Here is a 21359-nt window from a genome sequence, read left to right on the forward strand (position 1 = left end):
GACTTGGGGCGCCTGGGTGGCACAGCGGTTAGGCGTCTGCCTTTGGCTCAGGGCGTGATCCCAGCGTTGTGGGATCGAGCCCCACATCAGGCTCCTCCGCTATGAGCCTGCTTCTTCCTCTCCTACTCCCCCTGCTTGTGTTCCCTCTCTCGCTGGCTGTCTCTATCTGTGTTAAATAAATAAATAAAACCTTTAAAAAAAAAAAAAAAACATAAGACTTGGCTTCTAAACATTGTTACTTGTTAGCCACATGATCTGGAATACCTTTCTGGGTTTTCCATCTGTATTTTTTTTAAAAGCCTGTCTTAGGAGGCTTGAGGTAAGGTGTCAGTAAAATAAAAATTATAAAGCACATTGTGACATTTCCTTTTTTAATTTATTAAAGGATGGTGCAAATATAACATGGTTAATGCAACTTTAATTAGCTAATTAATATATAAATGACATGAAACTCTTAAAAGGAAGATTGAGTGATGTTCTTTTCTGAAAATCTGTTACTTTATGTACTGCTTAAGGATTCTGACTTATTTGGGACAGAGTCTTCAATTTTTACTGTTTTTTTCCAGTTGTATATGTATCAGCTGTTCCGAAGTTTAGCCTATATCCATTCCTTTGGAATATGCCACCGGGATATTAAACCACAGAACCTCTTGTTGGATCCTGATACAGCTGTCTTAAAACTCTGTGACTTTGGAAGGTAAGCTAGCTTTCTTTTCTTCTCCCTTCTTTCACTCCTCCCCAGTCCCACCCCCCTCCTACTCTATATGCTCTTTTAAAACTATATGCCTTTCACAATATCAGTCTAAAAATATCGTAGTCCTTATTCAGGGAGTATGCACTAGTTACAGATTCTTGTGAGAGTAGTTTGGTAAATTCTGTCAGAATTATAAATATGTATTTTATCTAGCATTTTAATTCGTAGGAATTAATTCCTTAGAAATACTTTAAAATAGTGTATATACAGAGATTTTTATCATAACATTGTTTATAAATCTCAGTAGGAAAATGACCAGATAAATTATAGTGTGTACACATTTAATGTAATACATGCAACTGTAAAAAGAGTGAGGTTTTCTATGAATTTAAAAAGAATGTAAGTAAAATAAAAGGAATGATGTTTAAGAAATATTAAATTAAAACAAGGTCAAGACTATATAAAGTATGTTCCTTTTTGTGTTTTAAAAACATAGTATAGCCATGTGTATATAGATATATGATTATTTATTTCTGGAATGATATGTAATAAACCCATAACATTGACTGCCCCTAGGAAGGAAAACTGGGGGTATGGTGTGGTTGGGAAACTGCTTTTTCATTGATGGTACTTTGTATTGTTTGAATTTTTTATTATGTGTTTATATTCCTTTCTTAATAAGAACTAATTTTTTTAAAGGTTTTGTTTATTTTTTAGAGAGAAAGGAGGGGAGAGAGGATGCCAGGGGGTAGGGAGGGAGAGGCAGAGGGACAGAATCTCAAGCAGATTCTGATCTGAGCCGGGGGGCCCAAGGCGGGACTTAATCTCACGACCTCGAGACCATGACCTGAGCTAGAACCAAGAGTCTGCTGCTCAACCTGCTGAGCCACGCAGGCGCCCCAGAACTAATTTTTAAAAAAATATTAGCATTCGTTACTGCATTCTTTTCACTTCAATGTTAACCTTAGTAGCAGTGTTTTCTTCCTTTTTCCTCTGTAATTGAGTCTTTTATTCTCCTTTTCCGCAAAGTCCAGTGCACTTTGTTTTCTTAAACTAATTCCTTGGTAATATTATTTTGTGTGATAAGACTTCATCCTCTTTATCTTCACAGTATTCAGCATCTTGTGCTTCTTTGATCTATCCTTTCAACATGAAACCAAGCTTATATCCTCATGTAACTCAGTTAACCTTCTTCCACCTAGGTTAGTCTCTCTCTTCTGAGTCCCTAATACATTGCCATATAACTTGGATTCTCTCCAATTTTTTTCATCCTCCCAAATCCTTTTCAGTTCAGCTCTTTATAGATATTGACTCACATCTCCTAATATCTCTATTTCCACCTCTTTGTAATACTTTTGTATCAACCCACAGTTTAAATTTTAGGTTTAATGTAAGATATATTTTCCATAGGCTGTCTCTTGAGTGTGTCAGAGAAACAGGCACATGTGCTCTGTCAGAGTCAATTCTTAGTCTCATGATGGTGTGCTCCTTCAGACCATCCCCTTTTTACAGTTAACTGATCTTAGACACCTGTTGTAGGATTCAGCTCATTTTGCAGGCTATAACTCTTCCTTCAACTATAAGAAAAGCTGAAGGATATTAAATCAAAACCCTTACCTGATGCATGAAACAAAGTGGACATACTGCTGAAATCAGATGAGTTCTATTATTACGGGGGTTCCCCACTGACAGTGACTGACTAGTATGAACTGTAAAAAGACTGTGAGACATCAAGTTTAGTGGAGTTTCTGTTCTCACCATAGTGTCAAAACACTGCTGCTATGGACCATTTTATTGGGACATAGGAATTGCTTTTTTCTAATATATTTAGAACAGGGATTTCAGTTCTATGATAACAGGTCATTTTTAATAGCTCCAATAAATAACAAAGTTGCCTTTGTTTGTTTGTTTGTTTGTTTGTTTGTTTTTAACAGTTGGTTTGGGCAAGTAGGGTTTTAGATACACTTTAGATTCCTAGTGCCAGTTTGGTGGTGACTTGAACAAAACAGTATTACTCTCTTCTAGTGATTTTTTTTACTGGATGAAACAAGGGCTAGAAGTAGCTAAAGGGCTAGCTTGGCTTTCTCAGAACTATCTGTGGTCATTATATTGGATGCTGTCATCTTTCAGAGGGTGGGATGTACGTACCTTCCAAACTCATCTGAAGAGAAGAAAAGTAGCTTCATCAAGTATTGAGGAAATCTACAGGATGTGGAGTTTCCAATATTACCTTCTTTATCTTAGACTGAATTTTCTGACTATATATTTGGCATCTGTCTTGGTAATACAGAAAACCCTTTATAAAGTAGAAAGGCTTAATCACTTAAGCTGAAAAGGTATCTTAATATTCATGCAACCTAAAAACAAGGATTGATATTTATTAATTTATAAAATTGGTGCTGTGTGTCAGTACTTGGGGAGAATGTTTAAAAATAAACTGCCTCCCCCGTTCAAAACTTGTAGTGAAGGAAGAAAGAACAGGTTAAGGTGAGGGTTATCATTGACCAGAAATAAATGGAAGAAAAGAAAGCCCAAACTTTGAAACCTTTGTGACTACTTTCATTTGTCTGTACTCTGATTTCCTGTACCTTTACCTCAAAATTTTCCCCTTCCTTGTTACTTATGTTCTTACTATTTTGATTTTGTTGTTTGTGTTTATTGCCTGTATTTATCTTTGCTGTCCTCATATACCAAAGTAGTTAGCTTTTACAGGAGTTTATTTCAGTGTATCTTTAAATTATCTTGAGAGACATCTTAAAAGAAACTGATCTTAATTTACTTTAATGTTTAAAATACATGCCACAACGTATTTTGAAGAAAAGTTAGATTAGAGAACATGTAACTAAATTTACAACAGCAGAGTTAGAATTCAGAGGCTGTGAGTCATCTCTGACCTACGGGGAGGAGATTGTATACTGTTAGGTAAGCCTTGGGATGTTTACTCTGGTGCAGAAGTCAAATTATAAGAGAGTGATTAATTTCTGTTAAAAACAAAAATCGGGTAAGAAGTATTCATTCTTATATTATAATCCTTTAATGTGCTTTTTGGTGGGTGGAGGTACTTGTTACTTTTCCTGCCCTTCCTTCATACTTTAGAGGTAGTATTCAAGGAACAAAGGATAACAAGAAATTCAGCATTTGTCCTGTCCTTTTATGACTTTCTATCTCTTTTTCCTTAGGTGACAGTTGACAAATGCATTCTTTAAAAGCTACCGTTTTGGGTTTTTTTTAATTACTTTTATGTTTAAATTTTAAGATTCTTTTGTCAGGTAGTTATGGTTCATATTTTTCTGTTTTGCATGTTGTGTGATTTAATTGTGTGAATCTTAGATAAATGTTTAGTGTTGTGAATGATAGTTTAGGTTCTTTTAAGGTTTATACTTAAAGAATTTATGCTTTTTTTTTTTTTTTTTTTTTTTTTAGTGCAAAGCAGCTGGTCCGAGGAGAACCCAATGTTTCGTATATCTGTTCTCGGTACTATAGGGCACCAGAGTTGATCTTTGGAGCCACTGATTATACCTCCAGTATAGGTAAGTACTGAATACGAATGTGATGGCTTGCAATTATTACTTACATCTTGTTTTTAGTAATTTAGTATTACTAGTCTATACTTCCACTTAAATATAAAAATAGGAATGACCTAAAGTCTATTTCTCCTTAAAGACTGATGTACAAAAATGTGTAGAGTATTTTAAATTTCAAGTCTCAGAATTTAAGGTATATTTACCATTTCATATTAAGGTTTCTGGGATTTTTCGAGAGAATAATAAAGCTATTCCTTTATGATTGCATGGTTCCACTATGATTATATTTGTTTTTAACATAAAATTTCAAATAAATCCTAAGTGTATCTTTTCTTTTTTAAAATTTTAATTCTCCTGAAATACTAACTTCTGAGCTTCATCCCTAGTTGGAGAATTTGCATCCATATGTTAATGATGAAAATGATAGGGTGGCCATATTGTTGACATTCCCACTGTGCTGTCCCAGTTGGTTATTTACTTTTAAGTCAGGTTAGGGTTAGGTTATCATTGACCAGACCATCTGACTTTTTCATTTGTTTGGCTAAACCCACTGATTCTATAGAAGTCTTCACAAAAGATCTTTAGTAATAGCATGAATTGAATAGGGATGATTTGCTTCAGTCTTCAGTAACCTCCTCATCTACACCATTTTAGCCCACTAATAGAAGTGAACATAGTACTGTCAGCTGCACATCAAGAGTAAAGCTAAGAAAGGAGGAGCAACCTTAGGCTAGGTGTACAGGTGGAGGTCAGAATTATTTTATTGTTATTTACTGTTTCTGAAGAGAATTCCTTAGTCCAAAAACAGAAACAAGAGCATGCAAATACCAAACCAACCAACCAAAAAGAATGACCATGGTTACAGAACACTAAGAAAAACCAGAATGTGGACAGTTTTTCTCTTTTAATACCAGTGGAAATTATCTGATATGAACACAGGCCTCTAAACAGAAACACATTACCATTTTTATTTTGTGTAAAGGACAAAATGCCCAAGAGCAATTTGATTTGTGCCGAGGGACCCACAGTTTTACCCATCATTTCTTTTGCACCATCAGTGCAAATGTCAATACAGTGAAAAAGGTAGATAACATCTTAGTATTCTTATGAAGATAGTTTTACCCGTTAGGACCTCTGTAAAGGTCCAGGAGGCCCAGGGATCTGCAGACCATACTTTGAGACCTGCTATACTGGAGGATAGAGAGTATAATCTCGTGTGTGTGTGTGTGTGTGTGTGTGTAAGTGTGTGTAATGCTTAAAGTTTCATCATGGCTGTTACATAGCCTATGTTAAGGGACAAATGAGAAATAGCAAAAAGGGCATTTTGGTTGGAGTAGAACTAGATTTGAGTTCTAGGTTTGTTACTACTTAGCTAAGCTATGAAGTGGAGATTGCTAACAGTTCTACCTATCTGAGTGACCGTGAAGCTTATATAAAATATTAGTGAAAGTACTATAGAAATATAAGATGGTATTCGTTTCGTGCTATTTGTTAACTTGACTCTCCGCAAGAGCAAACTGTAGCCCTTTATCTTTGGAAATGTTGTTGGATTTTTCAGCTGCTTTATATTTTATTCAAATATATGATACTGATCATCTGCATACCAGACATTGGATGAGTTTTGCCAGGGTCACCTAAAATAAATGCAGTTTGCTTCTTTTTAAAAAGTCATGACCATATCATCTGACACATTAATAAGGCATGTTTATCAAAACTTGTAACCTGCTTAAGAGTGCATTACTGCTATAAATGTCCATATGCCTTAGCAGTTCTTTGGAATCATCTCGCAAAAGAAGAGCATTTTAGTCCATTTCGTCTATTAGGAATCACTTCTCTGGATATTATGAGTGTCTGCTTTCCAGTAGCCTCTTTTGTATGCCTAACACCAGAATCTGACTTCCTGGGCTTAGGACTCGCCATATGCCACTGATTCAACTTTCGTCTTTTGAATCCTAATAAGCCTGGATTTGACCTCCCTTTTTAGACTTGGATATTTCCTCTCATGACTCTGTATGATTTGTAGACAGACAGAAACAAAAGTATTTAGAAGTGTACTAATGCAGATACATTTTAGAAATATTTTTAACAGTGATGTTTGAAATGAAAGAGTAGTGGTTCTGAGTAGATTATTGTCCTATTTGGATATAACCAGAGCTCAGGCTGATGGCTCTGATTATATTGTCTTACTGAGAAATGGCAGAGGACAAATGGCTTCTTCAGGACAAAGAACTGAGTTTATAGACCCTCGAAAAAGCAGTTGGTTATTCTCTGACAGTGAGGCATTTATTCAAGACTGTGGTCTCTTGGTTGGAAATTGAAATTGGGTTCCAAGCCTAGCTCTGCTATTCAGTAGCTTTACGTTGGACAAGTTCCTGATCTTTATTGTGCCTCAATTTCCTTATCTGTGTATTAAATATGTTAAAGTAAATGGTCTTGAAAGATCACTTTTACCAGGAATTAGAGTTAAGTATGAAGCAGAACACTGTTTTGGTTGAAATCCCCAAATAATCAGATAAGTCAATGGGCCAAAGTGCTTATTTTATTGTACCTCCTGTTTTATTCTATTTGGAGAGTATCATTCATTTGTCCCATTTAGTATGAACAGAAGATATTTTGGTATCTCCCAGAGAGTAAATGATAAATACCTTGATTTTTGTAGTTTGCCTGAGTTTTAACATTGAGGACCACTTATATAGTTGCCTCCTGAATTTTAGGATTATTAGTCTGTGGCAACTACTAAGCAAGTGTTCTTCAATTGTTTACTCCTTGTCTCCCATATTTGTACCTAAATCCAGCCTAAGAAAGTATTTCCCATGGTTTTTTAATGAAAATTTAATTATTTCCCTGCAGTTTTTCCAGCCTTGTCTTCTGAGATGAATTATTCTCTGTTATAGAGGAAAGAAATGAGTGAATATTACCTTCCATCTAATAGGCTAGGTAAAGGCATATTTTTAAACTTAGATCAAAATAAAGCATTTACATTAATGAAGATATATATCTTTTCCACTTCCATCGTAAGAGTTAGTATTACTTGGCTTTGAATGAAGTAAAGTTTTCTTAGCAGGTTTCGATATTTGCTTCATTTAGCAATTACCTAGTATATCGAGGAGGGCTCTTTTTGGTCAGTGTTTGCAAAATAGGTGTCTTGTTTATCATTGCTTGGAACTGGACAAAATCAACTTGAATTTCTTAAATAAATTTTTTGTCATCATTTTCCTATGTCAGTAAAAAGTTAGTCACTGGAACAGGGATTTCTAATCCCTCTTGATAGTGCATCTCACCGTATCAGACCTCTTAAATTATTTATTGACCCCATGCCATTCACCATTCTTCTCCTTTCTTACTGGTAGATGAGAAAGCCCAGCAAAGATTTATGCTCATCTTCTGAAGCACTTGATTGTTGGTTCATACAAAACCCAGGAATCTCAGGCATCCAGAAACAGAAAATTAGCCTTTCGTTGCAGAAAGTCTTAATGATGGGCTATAAATAGATCAACCATATAATTTAACTTCTTATTTGGTAATACTTTTCAAAGAGAAAGAGAATGCTATTGGTAATTATCCCAGGACAGTAAATCTAAACCAGGACTGTCTTGGGTAAGCCAGGATTGTATACTTTAAATTATTTTTTAATTAATTAATTAAATTTATTTATAAATTATTAAAACTTTATTAATTAAATTATTTTAAAAGTTTACTCTCAGGATTGAGGCATCCACTTTGACTTAAAAGTGAATTATTTTAGGGGTGCCTGGGTAGCCCAGTCGTTAAGCGTCTGCCGTCGGCTCAGGGCGTGATCCCGGCGTTCCGGGATCCAGTCCCACATCGTGTTCCTCCGCTGGGAGCCTGCTTCTTCCTCTCCCACTCCCCTGCTTTTCCCTCTCTCGCTGGCTGTCTCTCTGTCACATAAATAAATAAAATCTTTAAAAAAAAAAAACTGGATTATTTTGTTTGGGTTTTTTTCCGTAAAATGTTTTAATTTTACAACAAAATAATACACTGGCAGGCTCATATCTCACATTCCCATCCAAATTTGGACTTATTATCCCTCAACTTCATTTTTTTCTTTCCTCATCTGTATTTCCAATTTTTTTCTCTCTTTATCTTGCTGCTTGGTTTCTGACTCTGCTTGGTTTCTGACTCTGCTTGCTTTCATGTACCCTGATACTCGTTCTCACATCTCTTATTTTCCTTTGCTGTCATGCAGCTCTTCTTCTTTTCCCAAACCTCCTGTCACCTTGTAATTTTTTTTTAACATGAAAAATTCATTTATTGAAAAACTAAGTACAGAAAACTTCTAGTTGGCTAAAATAAGCAATTCACACTTAAATAAATTTTATTTTATAGATACTATATATAGTCAGCTTCTTATCCAAATTACTACCTGGATATGCCATAACAGCATCAAAATTTACAGTTTGAAAATTAATGATTCTCTCTCTAGTCTTAACCTTGACCTCTTCAAGTATTTTCCCTATTTTTGGTCTTTTTTAAAGTTTTTATTTAAATTCCAGTTATTTAACATACAGTGTAATGTTAGTTTCAGGTGTACAATACAGTGATTCAACACTAACATACAACCCCCGGTGTTCATCACAAGTACACTCCTTAAATCCCATCACCTATTTGACCCACCCCCCCCCCACTTCACCTCTGATAACCATCAGTTTTTTCTTTGTAGTTGGAGGTCTCTTCTTTGTTTGCCTCTCTCTCTCTTTGCCCCCTTTGCTCATTTGTTTTGTTTCTTAAATTCCACATATGAGTGGAATCATATGGTATTTTTCTTTCTCTGACTTATTTCGCTTAGTGTAATACTCTCTTGGTCCATCAATGTCTTTGCAAATGGAAAGATTTTTGTTCTTTTTTATGGCTGAGTAATGTTCCATCATATATATGTATATATGTGTGTATATATACATGTATATATGCATACGTGTGTCTTTGTGTGCACATCTTCTTTATCCGTTCATCAGTGGTTCCATAATTTGGCTACTGTAGATAATGCTGCTATAAACACTGGAGTGTGTGTATCCCCTTGAATTAGTATTTTTGTATTCTTTAGGTAAATACCTAGGCTGCAGTTGCTGGAACTTGGGGTAGTTCTTTCTATTTTAGACTTTTTGAGGAAACTCCATGCTGTTTTCCAGTGTGGCTGCACCAGTGTGCATTGTTACCAACAGTGCAGGTAACACTTCTTTCTCCACATCCTCGCGGTTACCTGTTGTTTCTTGTGTTGTTTTTTTTAGCTATTCTGACAGATGTGAGGTGATACCTCATTGTAGTTTTTGATTTGTATTTTCCTGATGAGCAGTGATGTTGGGCATTTTTTCATGTGTCTTTTGGCCATCTGTATGTCTTCTTTGGGAAAATGTCTGTTCATATCTTCTGCCCATTTTTTAATTGGAGTATTTATTTTGTGTGTGTGTTGTTTTATAAGTTCTTTATATATTTTGGATACTGACCTTTTATCAGATCTGTCATTTGCAAATATCTTTCCCATTCTATAAGCTGCCTTTTAATTTTGCTGATTGTTTCCTTCGCTGTGCAGAAGCTTTTTATTTTGATGAAGTCAAATTTTATTCTATTTTTAAATAGTTATAACTATTTATTAGTAAAAATAATAGTTTATTTTTGCTTTTGTTTACCTTGCCTTAGGAGATATATCTAGAAAGAAGTTGCTATGGCTGATGTCAAAGAGGTTACTGCCTATGTTTTCCTCTAGGATTTTTATGGTTTCAGGTCTCACATTTAGGTCTTTAATCCATTTTGAATTTATTTTTGTGTTTGATGTAGGAAAGTCCAATTTCATTCTTCATGTTGCTCTCCAGTTTTCCCAACACCATTTGTTGAAGAGACTGTCTTTTTCCCATTGGATATTCTTTCCTGCTTTGTTCAGATTAATTGATCATATAATTGTGGTTCATTTCTGGGTTTTCTGTTCTGTTGATGTATGTGCCTATTTTTGTGTAAGTACCATAATGTTTTGGTCGTTTCAGCTTTATAATATAACTTAAAGTCTGGAATTGTGATGCCTCCAGCTTTGCTTTTCTTTTTCAAGTTTGCTTTAGCTATTTGGGGTTTTTTATGGTCCCTACAAATTTTAGGATTGTTTCTTCTAGCTCTGTGAAAAATGCTGGTGGTATTTTGATAGGGATTGTACTGAATGTTGATTTGGGTAGTATAGACATTTCAACAATATTTGTTCTTCTGATCCATGAGCAGGGGATGTCTTTTCTTTGTGTCATCTTTGGTTTCTTTTCTCAGTGTTCTATAGTTTTTGGAGTACAGATCTTTTACGTCTTTGGTTAGGTTTATTCTTCTGGTTTTTGGAGCAATCGTAAATGGGACTGATTCCTTAATTTCTCTTTCTGCTGTTTCATTATTGGTGCGTAGAAATGCAACAGATTGTGGTACATTGATTTTTTTTATCCTGTGAGTTTACTGAATTCCTTCATCAGTTCTAGCACTTTTTGGTGGAATCTTTTGAGTTTTCTATATGGAGTATCATGTCATCTGCAAATAATGAAAGTTTTAGTTCTTCCTTGCCAATGTGGATGCCTTTTAGTTCTTTTTGTTGTCTGATTGCTGTGGCTAGGATTTCCAGTGCTGTGTTAAATACCAGTGGTGAGAGTGGTTATCCCTGTCTTGTTCTTCACTATAGGGGAAAAGCTCCCAGTTTTTCCCCATTGAGGATGATATTAGCTGTGGGTTTTTCATATATGGCCTTTATTGTGTTGAGGTATGTTCCCTCTAAACCTACTTTATTGAGAGTTTTTATCATGAATGGATGTTAAACATTGTCACATGCTTTTGCTGCATCTATTGAAATGATCATATGGTTCTTAACCTTTCATTAATGTAGTGTATCAAGTTGATTGATATGTGAATATTGAACTGTACTTGCAACCCAGGAATAAATCCCACTTGATTGTGGGGAATTATCTTTTTAATATATTGTTGGATTTGGTTTGCTAGTATTTTATTGAGAATTTTTATATCCATGTTCATTGGGGATATTGTCCTGTAGTTCTCTTTTTTATTGGAGTCTTTATGTGGTTTTGGTATCAAGATGATGCTGGCCTCATCAAACGAGTTCAGAAGTTTTCCTTCCTTTTCTTTTGGATTTGTGAAATAAAATTTATTCCTCTGTGCATTTAAAAATTATAATATATTTAAATGCATTTTCCATCAATCATATTACAACACAAAAGCCAACCATTTAAGGCTTAAAATTTTTTATCAGAATGCGCATTGGTTTAAAACTCTATGTATAGAGATTGAACCCTTGTTTGTGGCTATTTTGTAAGCACTGCCAGTGTACAGAGGTTGTATCACTTTGACTTATTTTAAGTTGTGATAAGTAGATAATCATTCCCTAAGTTTTGGTGCTATAATCCCTTGTCTTGGTTGTTGAAGATTTGAACACCTGATATTTGATAATTAAATGGACTTAACCCTTTGTTAGAATTTTCTTACTGGCCTTGTTTCCTCTTTGGTAAGTTTAACACTTTAGGGATAATTTGATGACTTTCCTCCCTTGGTTTTGGATTGTGTAGTGTTTTGCTTGTGATATTTACCCTGTGATCAAAGTAAAATTAGGAAACATATACAAATAGTTTTCAATGCAACTTAAGCTACAAGCATTAGTAATTCTTGTTTTCTTTTCTTTACAGATGTATGGTCTGCAGGCTGTGTGTTGGCTGAGCTGTTACTAGGACAACCAATATTTCCAGGGGACAGTGGTGTGGATCAATTGGTGGAAATAATCAAGGTGAGAAGTTTGAATCAGAATTTTTGAACTGCAGTGAATTTTGTTGTTATTCTAAGAATCCATATCACCCACACCCATGAAAAGCTTTAAAAATGGAGAAAGTGATCCAGAGTCACATAAAAAGGTCAGCTATAGAGGAAGTATAAGAACACAGCTTTTTGGTTTCTAACTGAATTACTCTTCTGTTATATGATCCTATAAAAGGTATTTTAGATACCTGATGCAAAAAAAATGGATATATCTGTTATTTAAAGTACTTAAAAGCCGTAAGATCGCTAAAATGTATATAAACCAGATAAAAGCACAAGTTGTGTGTATTTTTGCTCACTATGCTCTCTGCTCCTAATATTCTGCTGAGCACATGATGCTTATATTTTTCAATATGTAAATATTTATAAAATTAAAGAATGACTGTCTATTGGTACAAGCAGACCACTAACAGAAGCGGAATTTCGACTTATGTGTTTAATATAATTTTATTTATTAGATCTTATCAGCACTTTTATTAACAACACCAGATTTAAAATATTATTACCTTGGAATTAATATTGTCTCCTAAGAATGCTAAGGCTGAGATTTTAATTGATTTTTAAATGTAATTTTTAAAAGTTTTTAATATTTGAGACCTTAAAGTTCCCACCCCCTTAAAAAAAAATCAAGTGTCTATATATTTAGACCACTAGATTGCTTCATTCTACGGCTAATGTTTGTCCAAAGCAACAACACATGCTGTCTTTTGGGTTTTAGTCTTGATTTTCTAAATATTTCTTAGAAATGTAAAATTGAAAATCTCCTTAGAGATCATGTAGTCCAATGCTCCAGTCAATGAAAGAACCATTTTGGTTCTATTCCTGGCAGATGGATTTCCAGTGTCTCCTTAAATTCTTCCAACATCAAAGCACTACTTTAGGATTCAGTCTGCTCTGTATCTAGACACCTTGAATTTAGTTTTTCTTTGCCAAACCATAACTCCTCAGTAGCTTTTATCAGTTGCACATAGGCCTATGGTTACGATACTTAAAACTCCTTGTGCTTCATTCTATAAAAATATGTTACTTTTGGTGGGGTGATTTTGCTAAATATTAATGTGTGCAAGTATGGTTGAAAAGACCAGCGTGTGATCAGAAATCTTCCTTACTATTCATATGATTCTTTTATGATTTGCACCTGAGACCTCTGTAGTATTTGCAGTCTTTTTGGTGTAACCATCTTTAGTTTCAAATTAAACTTTAACCTTTGTTCATCAGATCTACTTTCTGATTCCCACACTACACTCAGATCTAAGTTCAAATAGTTTGGTCATTTGGTTTCCTAAAAGCCCATTCCCCATTATTCAAATTAATATTCTAATTCAGGGGTTGGCAGACTTTTTCTTCCAAGGGCTACATAAAATATTTTAGGCTTTGTAGGCTAAAACACAAATCAAGGATGTCATAGAGATATGCCACAAAAGAAAACAAATTTCCGCAGATTTTTCATTGAGGAAATTAAAAATACAATAATTGAGTACAATTTTTTTGTAATACAAATTACTAATTAGATTAGAGTTCCTTGGAGGGGGACTGTAACATTTCTTTTAATTGGGGTTCAAAGTTAGTATTCTCTATCATGAAATTGATTGCAGATTATTATCTGTAAAATCAATTCTTAGTTCAAAGGCCCAACAAAAACAGGAGATTGGGCCATAGTTTGACCTATACTATGGTGCAACCATTCAGCATTTCTTTTATACCCAGGCTTTCACTTGACGTACTTGAGCTCACCATACTATAATTCTCTGGGCATATTGCTCTTCTATTTGTCATTTATGTTTAGCTTATTAGAATTGTGTTGCTTTTCTATGGGTTATAGTTTAGAACTTTGTGATGATTTATTCTTTGTCACTAATTTCAGTTCATACATGATACAAATGAAATTATTCATGAAGCAAAGTAGCCATCTGTGATAAGTCTGTATCCCATGCTTGCCATCATATCTTATAAACCTTTATATCTAGAGCTTTTTGTACCACCACTGTTATAATCCTTTTAATTCAGTTTTCTCCTTGGTTTGTACTTGTTTAATAGTAGAAACTACCAGTTTGTTATTGAGGTTTAAGACTTCATTTTCATTTAGGGCTTATTGTTGTAAGTTGTCCATGATCAATTTGTAGTAGTAGACCAACTCTAAAATAAAACACTCTTTTCATTTATGGTTATCTTGTCATCTTGCATTTATATGTAAGGAACATAGTCACGACCCTGGTGTAGTTCCAAGATCACTGTCTATAGATGTTTTGAAGGTGATATGAACTAAGGGAATTAGGATCCCAAGCATCTTGATCTGTTTTACAGTTTTAAGCGTACCTGCCCAGAATAAATGAAATTCCGGTATTAGTTTACCACCCCTTTGGTGACCTGAAGTTTATACATTACATAGAGGTTAATAGACAATTTGTTGTGGTGTGTGTGAGTAGCATGACTCTAAATCTTATTGCATGGAGGTTAATAAACATTGTACAGGTCTCTTGTATGTGTTTAATATAGCTCTAAAATCTTGTTGATCCTGTATTTCTGTTCCCTAAATTTTAATATCTGTGACGTTTCATTGAAATAAAAATTCATAACTAGTTCTGATGTAACTGTTCTAGTCTTCTTGATCTAAGTTGTAAATTAGAAAAGAAGTTGTGTAGGTTAACTTTCAAAGTTAAGTGTTGCTAAACACATTTTACATCTTAGATATTGTCATTATTGCTAATTAGGAGTTCAAGAATAGATTTGAATTTTACATGAAATATGGTCTTGTGGGTGCCTAATTCAATTCTCAGTTTTTTTTGAGGTGATAGTAATTAGGGAATCCATGAAAATCTGTTATTTTCTGATACTTTCTCCCTTTAAAATTTCATGGGGATTCCTTTGGAGTATCTGGAGATAGCTGAACTCCCCAGTAAAATACTCTTCTCTCTGAATCTGAGTTTATGCAAAAAATGAACAGTCATCCAGCAGACTTCAAGTATTTTATATGTGGTAGATTTGCCTCATTACTGTATAAACTTTCTGAGCAGGGACTTTTTTTATTGTTGTGTTTCATTATCCAAGGGCACCAGAATAGTTTCCAGTAAAGATTTAAATTGAATTAAGCTGCAAGACAATCCTTGTTCATTCATGAATTTGGAATTACCTAGGAATTAATAAAGTAAGTTGTGATTGTTCTATATGTTCATTAAATTTTATTGGCTCAGATGTCCATGTCCATTTTATAAACTGAGCTAACTTCATCTCATTCTAACCAACCTTTTTAATTTCCTCTCTTCCTACCCTCTAATAAGAAGACTTTTACAAAATATTTGGAATAAATCCAATAATGTTATCTTGGAATAAGTTAAAATTATAAAGCAGAATAGAATTGAAAGTCTTGAAAAATCATTTCTAAGCATGAAGTACACTTAACTTTCTGAGGTTGATTTCATAGATAGGATTGTTAGATCAGGATTTCATTATGCCAGGGACTTCTCAAATAAGATTTTTTTTTTTCTTTATAACCTCAAGAAATATCTGATGTGGTTTCAGATATCTGATGAAAAATACAGTATTTTGGGAGACTCTCTACCAGGAGTTTCACAAACATAGGTTCAGTGACATAGCATTGTCCTCTGGCACCTCTGCTATCAGTCATAGCAATACAGTTATTTAGAAAGGAGTCTTCTGAAGACTTGGAGGAGGTAGCTTTTTTTAATGGCAATAACTTTGTTTTATGATTACGCTGTATTTTCTATGCTCCGTTCAGAAGACTGAGAAGACACAGGCATAAAATACAAAGAAAAGAACAAAAACAGTCACTGTTCTGGCACATCATGAAAAATAACTTCTATAAATATTTTTATATCCTTTTCTGTGCATATATATGTTTAAACAAAAATCTGTTTTGTAGACTTTTTTACTAAGTCATTTCATTTCTCGTAAGAAGTATATTTTGACTTAAGTGATTTTTGAAAATGTATAGATTCTGGTGTATGATTGTATTCTGAATTACATAATTGATATTGAGAAGAATAGCATTGTGAAGGTAAAGTGATATATTACTGCCTTGAAAAGAAATTACATGATATATTTGAGTTCTCAAAGATTTGATCATTAACTTACGTAAATGACAAATGTACCCTGTATTCCCCAAATGTATTGAAGTGGCAGCGCTCTATGAAGCTCTGGGCCTGGGAATGCTATAAATTTTACTAATAGTTTCTTTTCCCCCTCCAAATTCTAAAATACAAATTTCAAGTAAGGAAAGGTGAACTCAGTGCAAAGTTCAATTTCTGGATTAAAATACCACAAAACTAAAAGCTTGAAAGAAACCAATTTTTTTTTGTAGAATTTCAAATTTTAAATTAATTAGTGTTCCTAGAGATATTATTGCCTTTATTTATTCCAGAAACATTTATTTATGCTTAGTAATAATTTGACCATTGCTCTCTAATGGAAGAGTTTTAGAGCAGAATTAGAGTCGCACCTCTTGATGGTAGAATTTCAGTGTAGCTTCCGTAGTTTTAGATTTGGATATATCTCTTTCAGAAAAACATGACACTAAACATATAGATACTTAAATTATTTGTAGTAATAAAATTGTTATAAGACAATTAAAGTTACTTAATTTATCTTGTAAAGCAACTTTACTAAATTGTTGTTTAATTTAGCAATAATTACTCAATTTAGATATCTGGCTAGCTAGCTAGCTCTTACATAGGTTAAGAGCTAATAAAATCTTATCTCTGATAGAAGTTTTATTTAAGAATTTGAAAGTATTCCTACTTTCCTACATTAAGATCCAAATAATCTTTGATTATGCTATTACAGCTAAGTAGATGGAATTCATTTCTTATGATGCCTATCAGTAGAGAAAGATTTAGAAGAAAAAAGTTTTAGCAGTGGAGAGTGGAATTAAGGGGCGAGGAAAAGGAGAGGATTTTCACTTTTTATTGTTCTGTGATGTTGATTTTTTCAGTCTTTTAGTAGTCACAGAAACTATGAAAACAAAGATGTTTTCAATTGTTTTGTTCTGGAATCTTTTGTTAGCAAACAAAAACATACTGAGTTAAGAGAGCCACATTTTATTATAAATGCTTGTCTAAATAATTGTTTTCCTGGTCTTCCAGTTTGACTGATTGCTGCTTATAGTATAATTTAAACAAAAAGATCAGTGATTACTTGGCTCCTCAAAAGTCTCCATTTTCAAATATTGGGAAACTACTGCTAATCACAAAAGCTGCCACTCATTGAGACTTTACTTTGCATCAGGCCCTGAGCTAAGCACTGGACATACAATACCACTTTAATCCTTTCATTAATCCTAGGAAAATGATGATGATTACCACCACCACCATATCCGGGAGAGGCTGGGTGATAGAAAAATTCTATCTGATTCATCTTTAGTAAATTGGTGTCCTCTGCTTATGGAATTTTATAGCTCTGGGGAGAAAATACGATCCTTATGTCAACTTGATATCCAGAACCGATTGAACCATATTTATTATATATTGGTGTTAAAAAAAAATGTGATCACGAACTAAAGGAAAAAGCCCCTAAATCTTATTGTAATGAATATACCAGATCAGTTTGAGATGTCATTTGGACTAGGTCTAATTGTGCTTCATCTAAAGTAATCAGTTATAATGGGAGATTTCTTTGCTTTCAGGTACAGCTCAACCTTAACTTTCACTATCTTTGTTTAGCAAATGTTTTAGATTTTCAGTTATCCTATCCCCATATTATGGCTTGTTCAGCACCTGTATGCATACACTCTTCTTCCCTGGCTTAACATTTTCACTATCAAATAGTCTCTCAGTCAGAGCTTTAAGATATTAGTTAAACCAGAGTTTAATAAATATAAAAAATACTTATTTTCCTAAGATTTTTGATGGATCCATGATGTGTTTTTGCTAACGTGAATTTGGAGTTTAATCATATGTTACCTGGTGACGTTTCTTATATTATAGAGCTCTTGTCTTGGTAACAGACCATAGGAACAATATATTAAATTTAATTCTGTCTCTTTTTTCCACTTTCCAGAACATCTGAGTATACCCCGTTATATGTTGTTATACACTTTTACTTGTAATATATATTATATGTAATTATAAACCAAATATTTGATTCCTTAATTCATTCTTTTATTATTTAAATTTTTCCATGTCTGTTACTGACTGGAGCAGCAATTTTTAATAACTTTTGGATCGTGGACCACTTTGCAAATCTGTTTATAGCAATAGACTGTCCTCCAGAAAAATGCATACATAGCAGGATTTTACATACAGGTGATTCTTGGGCTTTCTAAAGCTCATCCAGGAACCCTAGGTTAAATATCCCTATACTAGTACAAGGTACTATGGTTACTCTTTTTGGTGACTGTCTACAGTAAATATGATGTCAGCATTTTTTAAAGTAAGTGAATGGGTAAAGGAGGCATTTAATAATTATTTTAATGTAATTGCTTGTCTGCATTTTTACATTAAGTAATGTTTTCTATAGACCAAGAGAAACATCAGTTTTAACTTACTACTATGAAATTTTACTGACTCTACAGTAACTTACTCGTCGTACTTGGTTAAATCTCTGTGCACTATAGGTATGAAAAGTGGTTTCCTGGCAATGTGACCCCATTCATCTTTTGACTTGAGAATGACATCTATTTGAAATCTTTACATTCCCCAGAACAAGCAGTGTGAGATAATTTAATAAGTTGCCAGTAGTTTTATTTAAAGAAATTTTTACACACAAATGAAGTTTCATGACATTGTCACCTCAAAACCAATTTACTGATAGTCATATTTTAGGATCTGTGTCAAAAAAACATTCATAGGATTACTCATCTTGGGACATAAGTACCCTTCACTTAGCAACTGCACATTCTTATGCATAGTTGCATTTTTAGTTCTTGTGTGTATTTGCTTAATCTCAGGGCCCTGGTGTAGTATATTATTTTTCTTTGGCATAATCTATAAAGTATGTAAAGAGGCAGGTGAGAAATGGGACAGGGTCAGAAATCTTTCAGGTTAACGGTATTCATAATCCAGACCCTGATTTCAAGACCAATGTTTACTGAGAAATCTCTGCTTCCTTTTTTAGCAAAAGATGAGAAATTTTGAGAGCAATGATTCTTAACAGTTGAGCAGTGAAAAACATAAAAAGAAACACTGGAATCTTGGAGAGGGTCATTTATAGTTTGTAAAAGTGTACTGAGTGCTGTATCATGTTTTGTTTTATTGATAACATGATAGAAAGAAAATATGAAAAAAATCACTGTAGTGTTAGTGATTCTCAAAGGAAGCAAGAGTTGGGTGATGTGTGAATAAAATATTTACATGTCTCAGGGCGCCTGGGTGCTCAGTTGGTTAAGCCTCTGCCTTAGGCTCAGGTCATGATCTTGGGGTCCTAGGATAGAGCCGCATCTGGCTCCCTGCCCAGCAGGGAGTCTGCTTCTCCCTCTCCCTTTGCTTCTCCCCTGGCTTATGCTCTCTCTTGGTCACTCTCTCTCAAATAAATAAATAAATAAATAAATAAATAAATAAATAAAATCTTTAGAAAATATATTTACGGGTCTCGACAGGGGGTGTGATATTTTAAAAGTTAGAGCAATAAAGTGGGTTTTTTTTAAACTGAAGAGATTCTGATCTCCCCCCTGCCCCCATCCCCCACCACACATACCACTGCCACCCCTTTCCTTTCTTTATTCCTTTGTTGAGCATACTACTTTGGTTGAGGGAAAAAAGGTCTTTTGACTTCTGTGAGTATGTGTCAGCCAAGAATGACTGTTATACTTACGTTCAATAGTTTGCTTAATCAAAATAGCTACCTTTTTGGGGGAGGACGAGGGGCCTTGTTTCCAAGTATAAAATTTTATTCAAGAAATAATGAGAGTCAAAGCAATCTTTAAAAAGCATAATGAAACTGGAGGCATTGTACTTCCGATTTTAGAAACTTATTATGTAACTCTAGTAATCAAGACAAGTGCATATACAATGGGATAGTATTTGGCTATAAGAAAGAAGGAAATCCTGCCATTTTCGACAACATGGTTGGATTTTGAGGGCATTACCCTGAGATACACCTGGCAGAGAAAGACAAATACCGCATGGTATCACTTTATGTGAAATTAAAAAAAAAAAAAAAAAAAGGAAAGAAAGAAGTCAAAATCATAGAAATAGAGAGTAGAAGAGTGGTTTCCAAGGCCTGGGGAGTGGGGAGAAATGAGGAAAGGTTGTTAAACGGTACAGACTTTCAGCTATGAGTAAGGCCTAAAGATCTGATGTAAAACATGATAACACTGCATTATTTAATTGAAATTTGCTAAGGGAGTATAACTTAAATGTTCTCACCAAAAAAAAGATGAAAGTGTGTGGTGATGTATGTGTTAGATGGTAGGAATCCTTTCACGATGTATATGTACGTGAGATCACCAGGATATACACTTAATGTCTTACAATTTTGTCAGTCATGCTAAAAAAAAAAAAGAGGAAAAAAAAGACATAGTGGCACAAGCATAGCCCTATAGATCAATAAATTAGAATTGAGAGTCCAGAAATAAACCTTTACACTTATGGTGATAAGACAAGGGTTCCAAGGCAATTCAGTGGGGGAAAGAACAGTCTTTTTAGAGCTTGGAACTAAATATCCATACGCAAAAGAGTGAAGTTGGACTCCCACCTCATACCACATCAAAAAAATTAACTTAAAATGGATCAAAGACCTAAAGGCAAGAGCCACAACTGTAAAACTCTTAGAAGGAAACCTTTGTGGCCTTCAGTTAAGCAGTGATTTCTTAGATATGACACAGAAGATACAAGCGATAATAGAAAAAAGATACATTGAACTTCATCAAAATTTTAAAACTTTTTCAAAAAAGTTAAAAATCCACAGAATGGGAGAAAAATTTTACAAATCCTGTATATTATAAGGGACATTCAGAATATATAAGGAACTTTTACAACTCAACAATAATAAGACAGCCCAATAAAAAAGTGGGCAAAGAGTCTGAATAAACATTTCTTTAAAAACATAAAATGGCCCGGAAGCACAAGAAAAGATGCATAACATCCTTAGTCATTAGAGAAATGCAGATCAACCATAATGAATACATCATGTTCATTAGGATAGGTAGAACAAAAAGACAAACAATAACAGTGTTAGTGAGGCTATGGAGAAATTGAAACCGTTATACGTTGCTGGTGGGACTGTAAAATGGTGCAAACCAAAAATGGTTTGCATAAATGTTTAAAATATTAATCATAGAATTACCATATGACCCAGCAGTTCCATTCATAAGTCCGTACCTCAGAACATTGAAAACACATGTCCACACAAAAACTTTTACACAAATGTTGATAGCAGCATTATTTATA

At 34.1% G+C, this 21359-nt stretch overlaps 1 protein-coding gene across 5 annotated transcripts in view; it reads left to right on the forward strand.

The window, feature by feature from the left end:
- The window catches only part of GSK3B (glycogen synthase kinase 3 beta), a 201925-nt gene that overhangs the window by 124560 nt on the left and 56006 nt on the right, over positions 1-21359 (forward strand). For all 5 annotated transcript variants that reach the window (XM_026494220.4, XM_026494227.4, XM_026494232.4 and 2 more), the window contains exons 5-7: positions 567-697; positions 4118-4224; positions 11892-11989. In XM_026494220.4, coding sequence (XP_026350005.1) covers positions 567-697; positions 4118-4224; positions 11892-11989 — 336 coding nt within the window. The remainder of the gene's footprint in view (positions 1-566; positions 698-4117; positions 4225-11891; positions 11990-21359) is intronic.

Source organism: Ursus arctos, unplaced genomic scaffold (genome assembly GCF_023065955.2).
Source record: "Ursus arctos isolate Adak ecotype North America unplaced genomic scaffold, UrsArc2.0 scaffold_4, whole genome shotgun sequence".
Taxonomy (NCBI): domain Eukaryota; kingdom Metazoa; phylum Chordata; class Mammalia; order Carnivora; family Ursidae; genus Ursus; species Ursus arctos.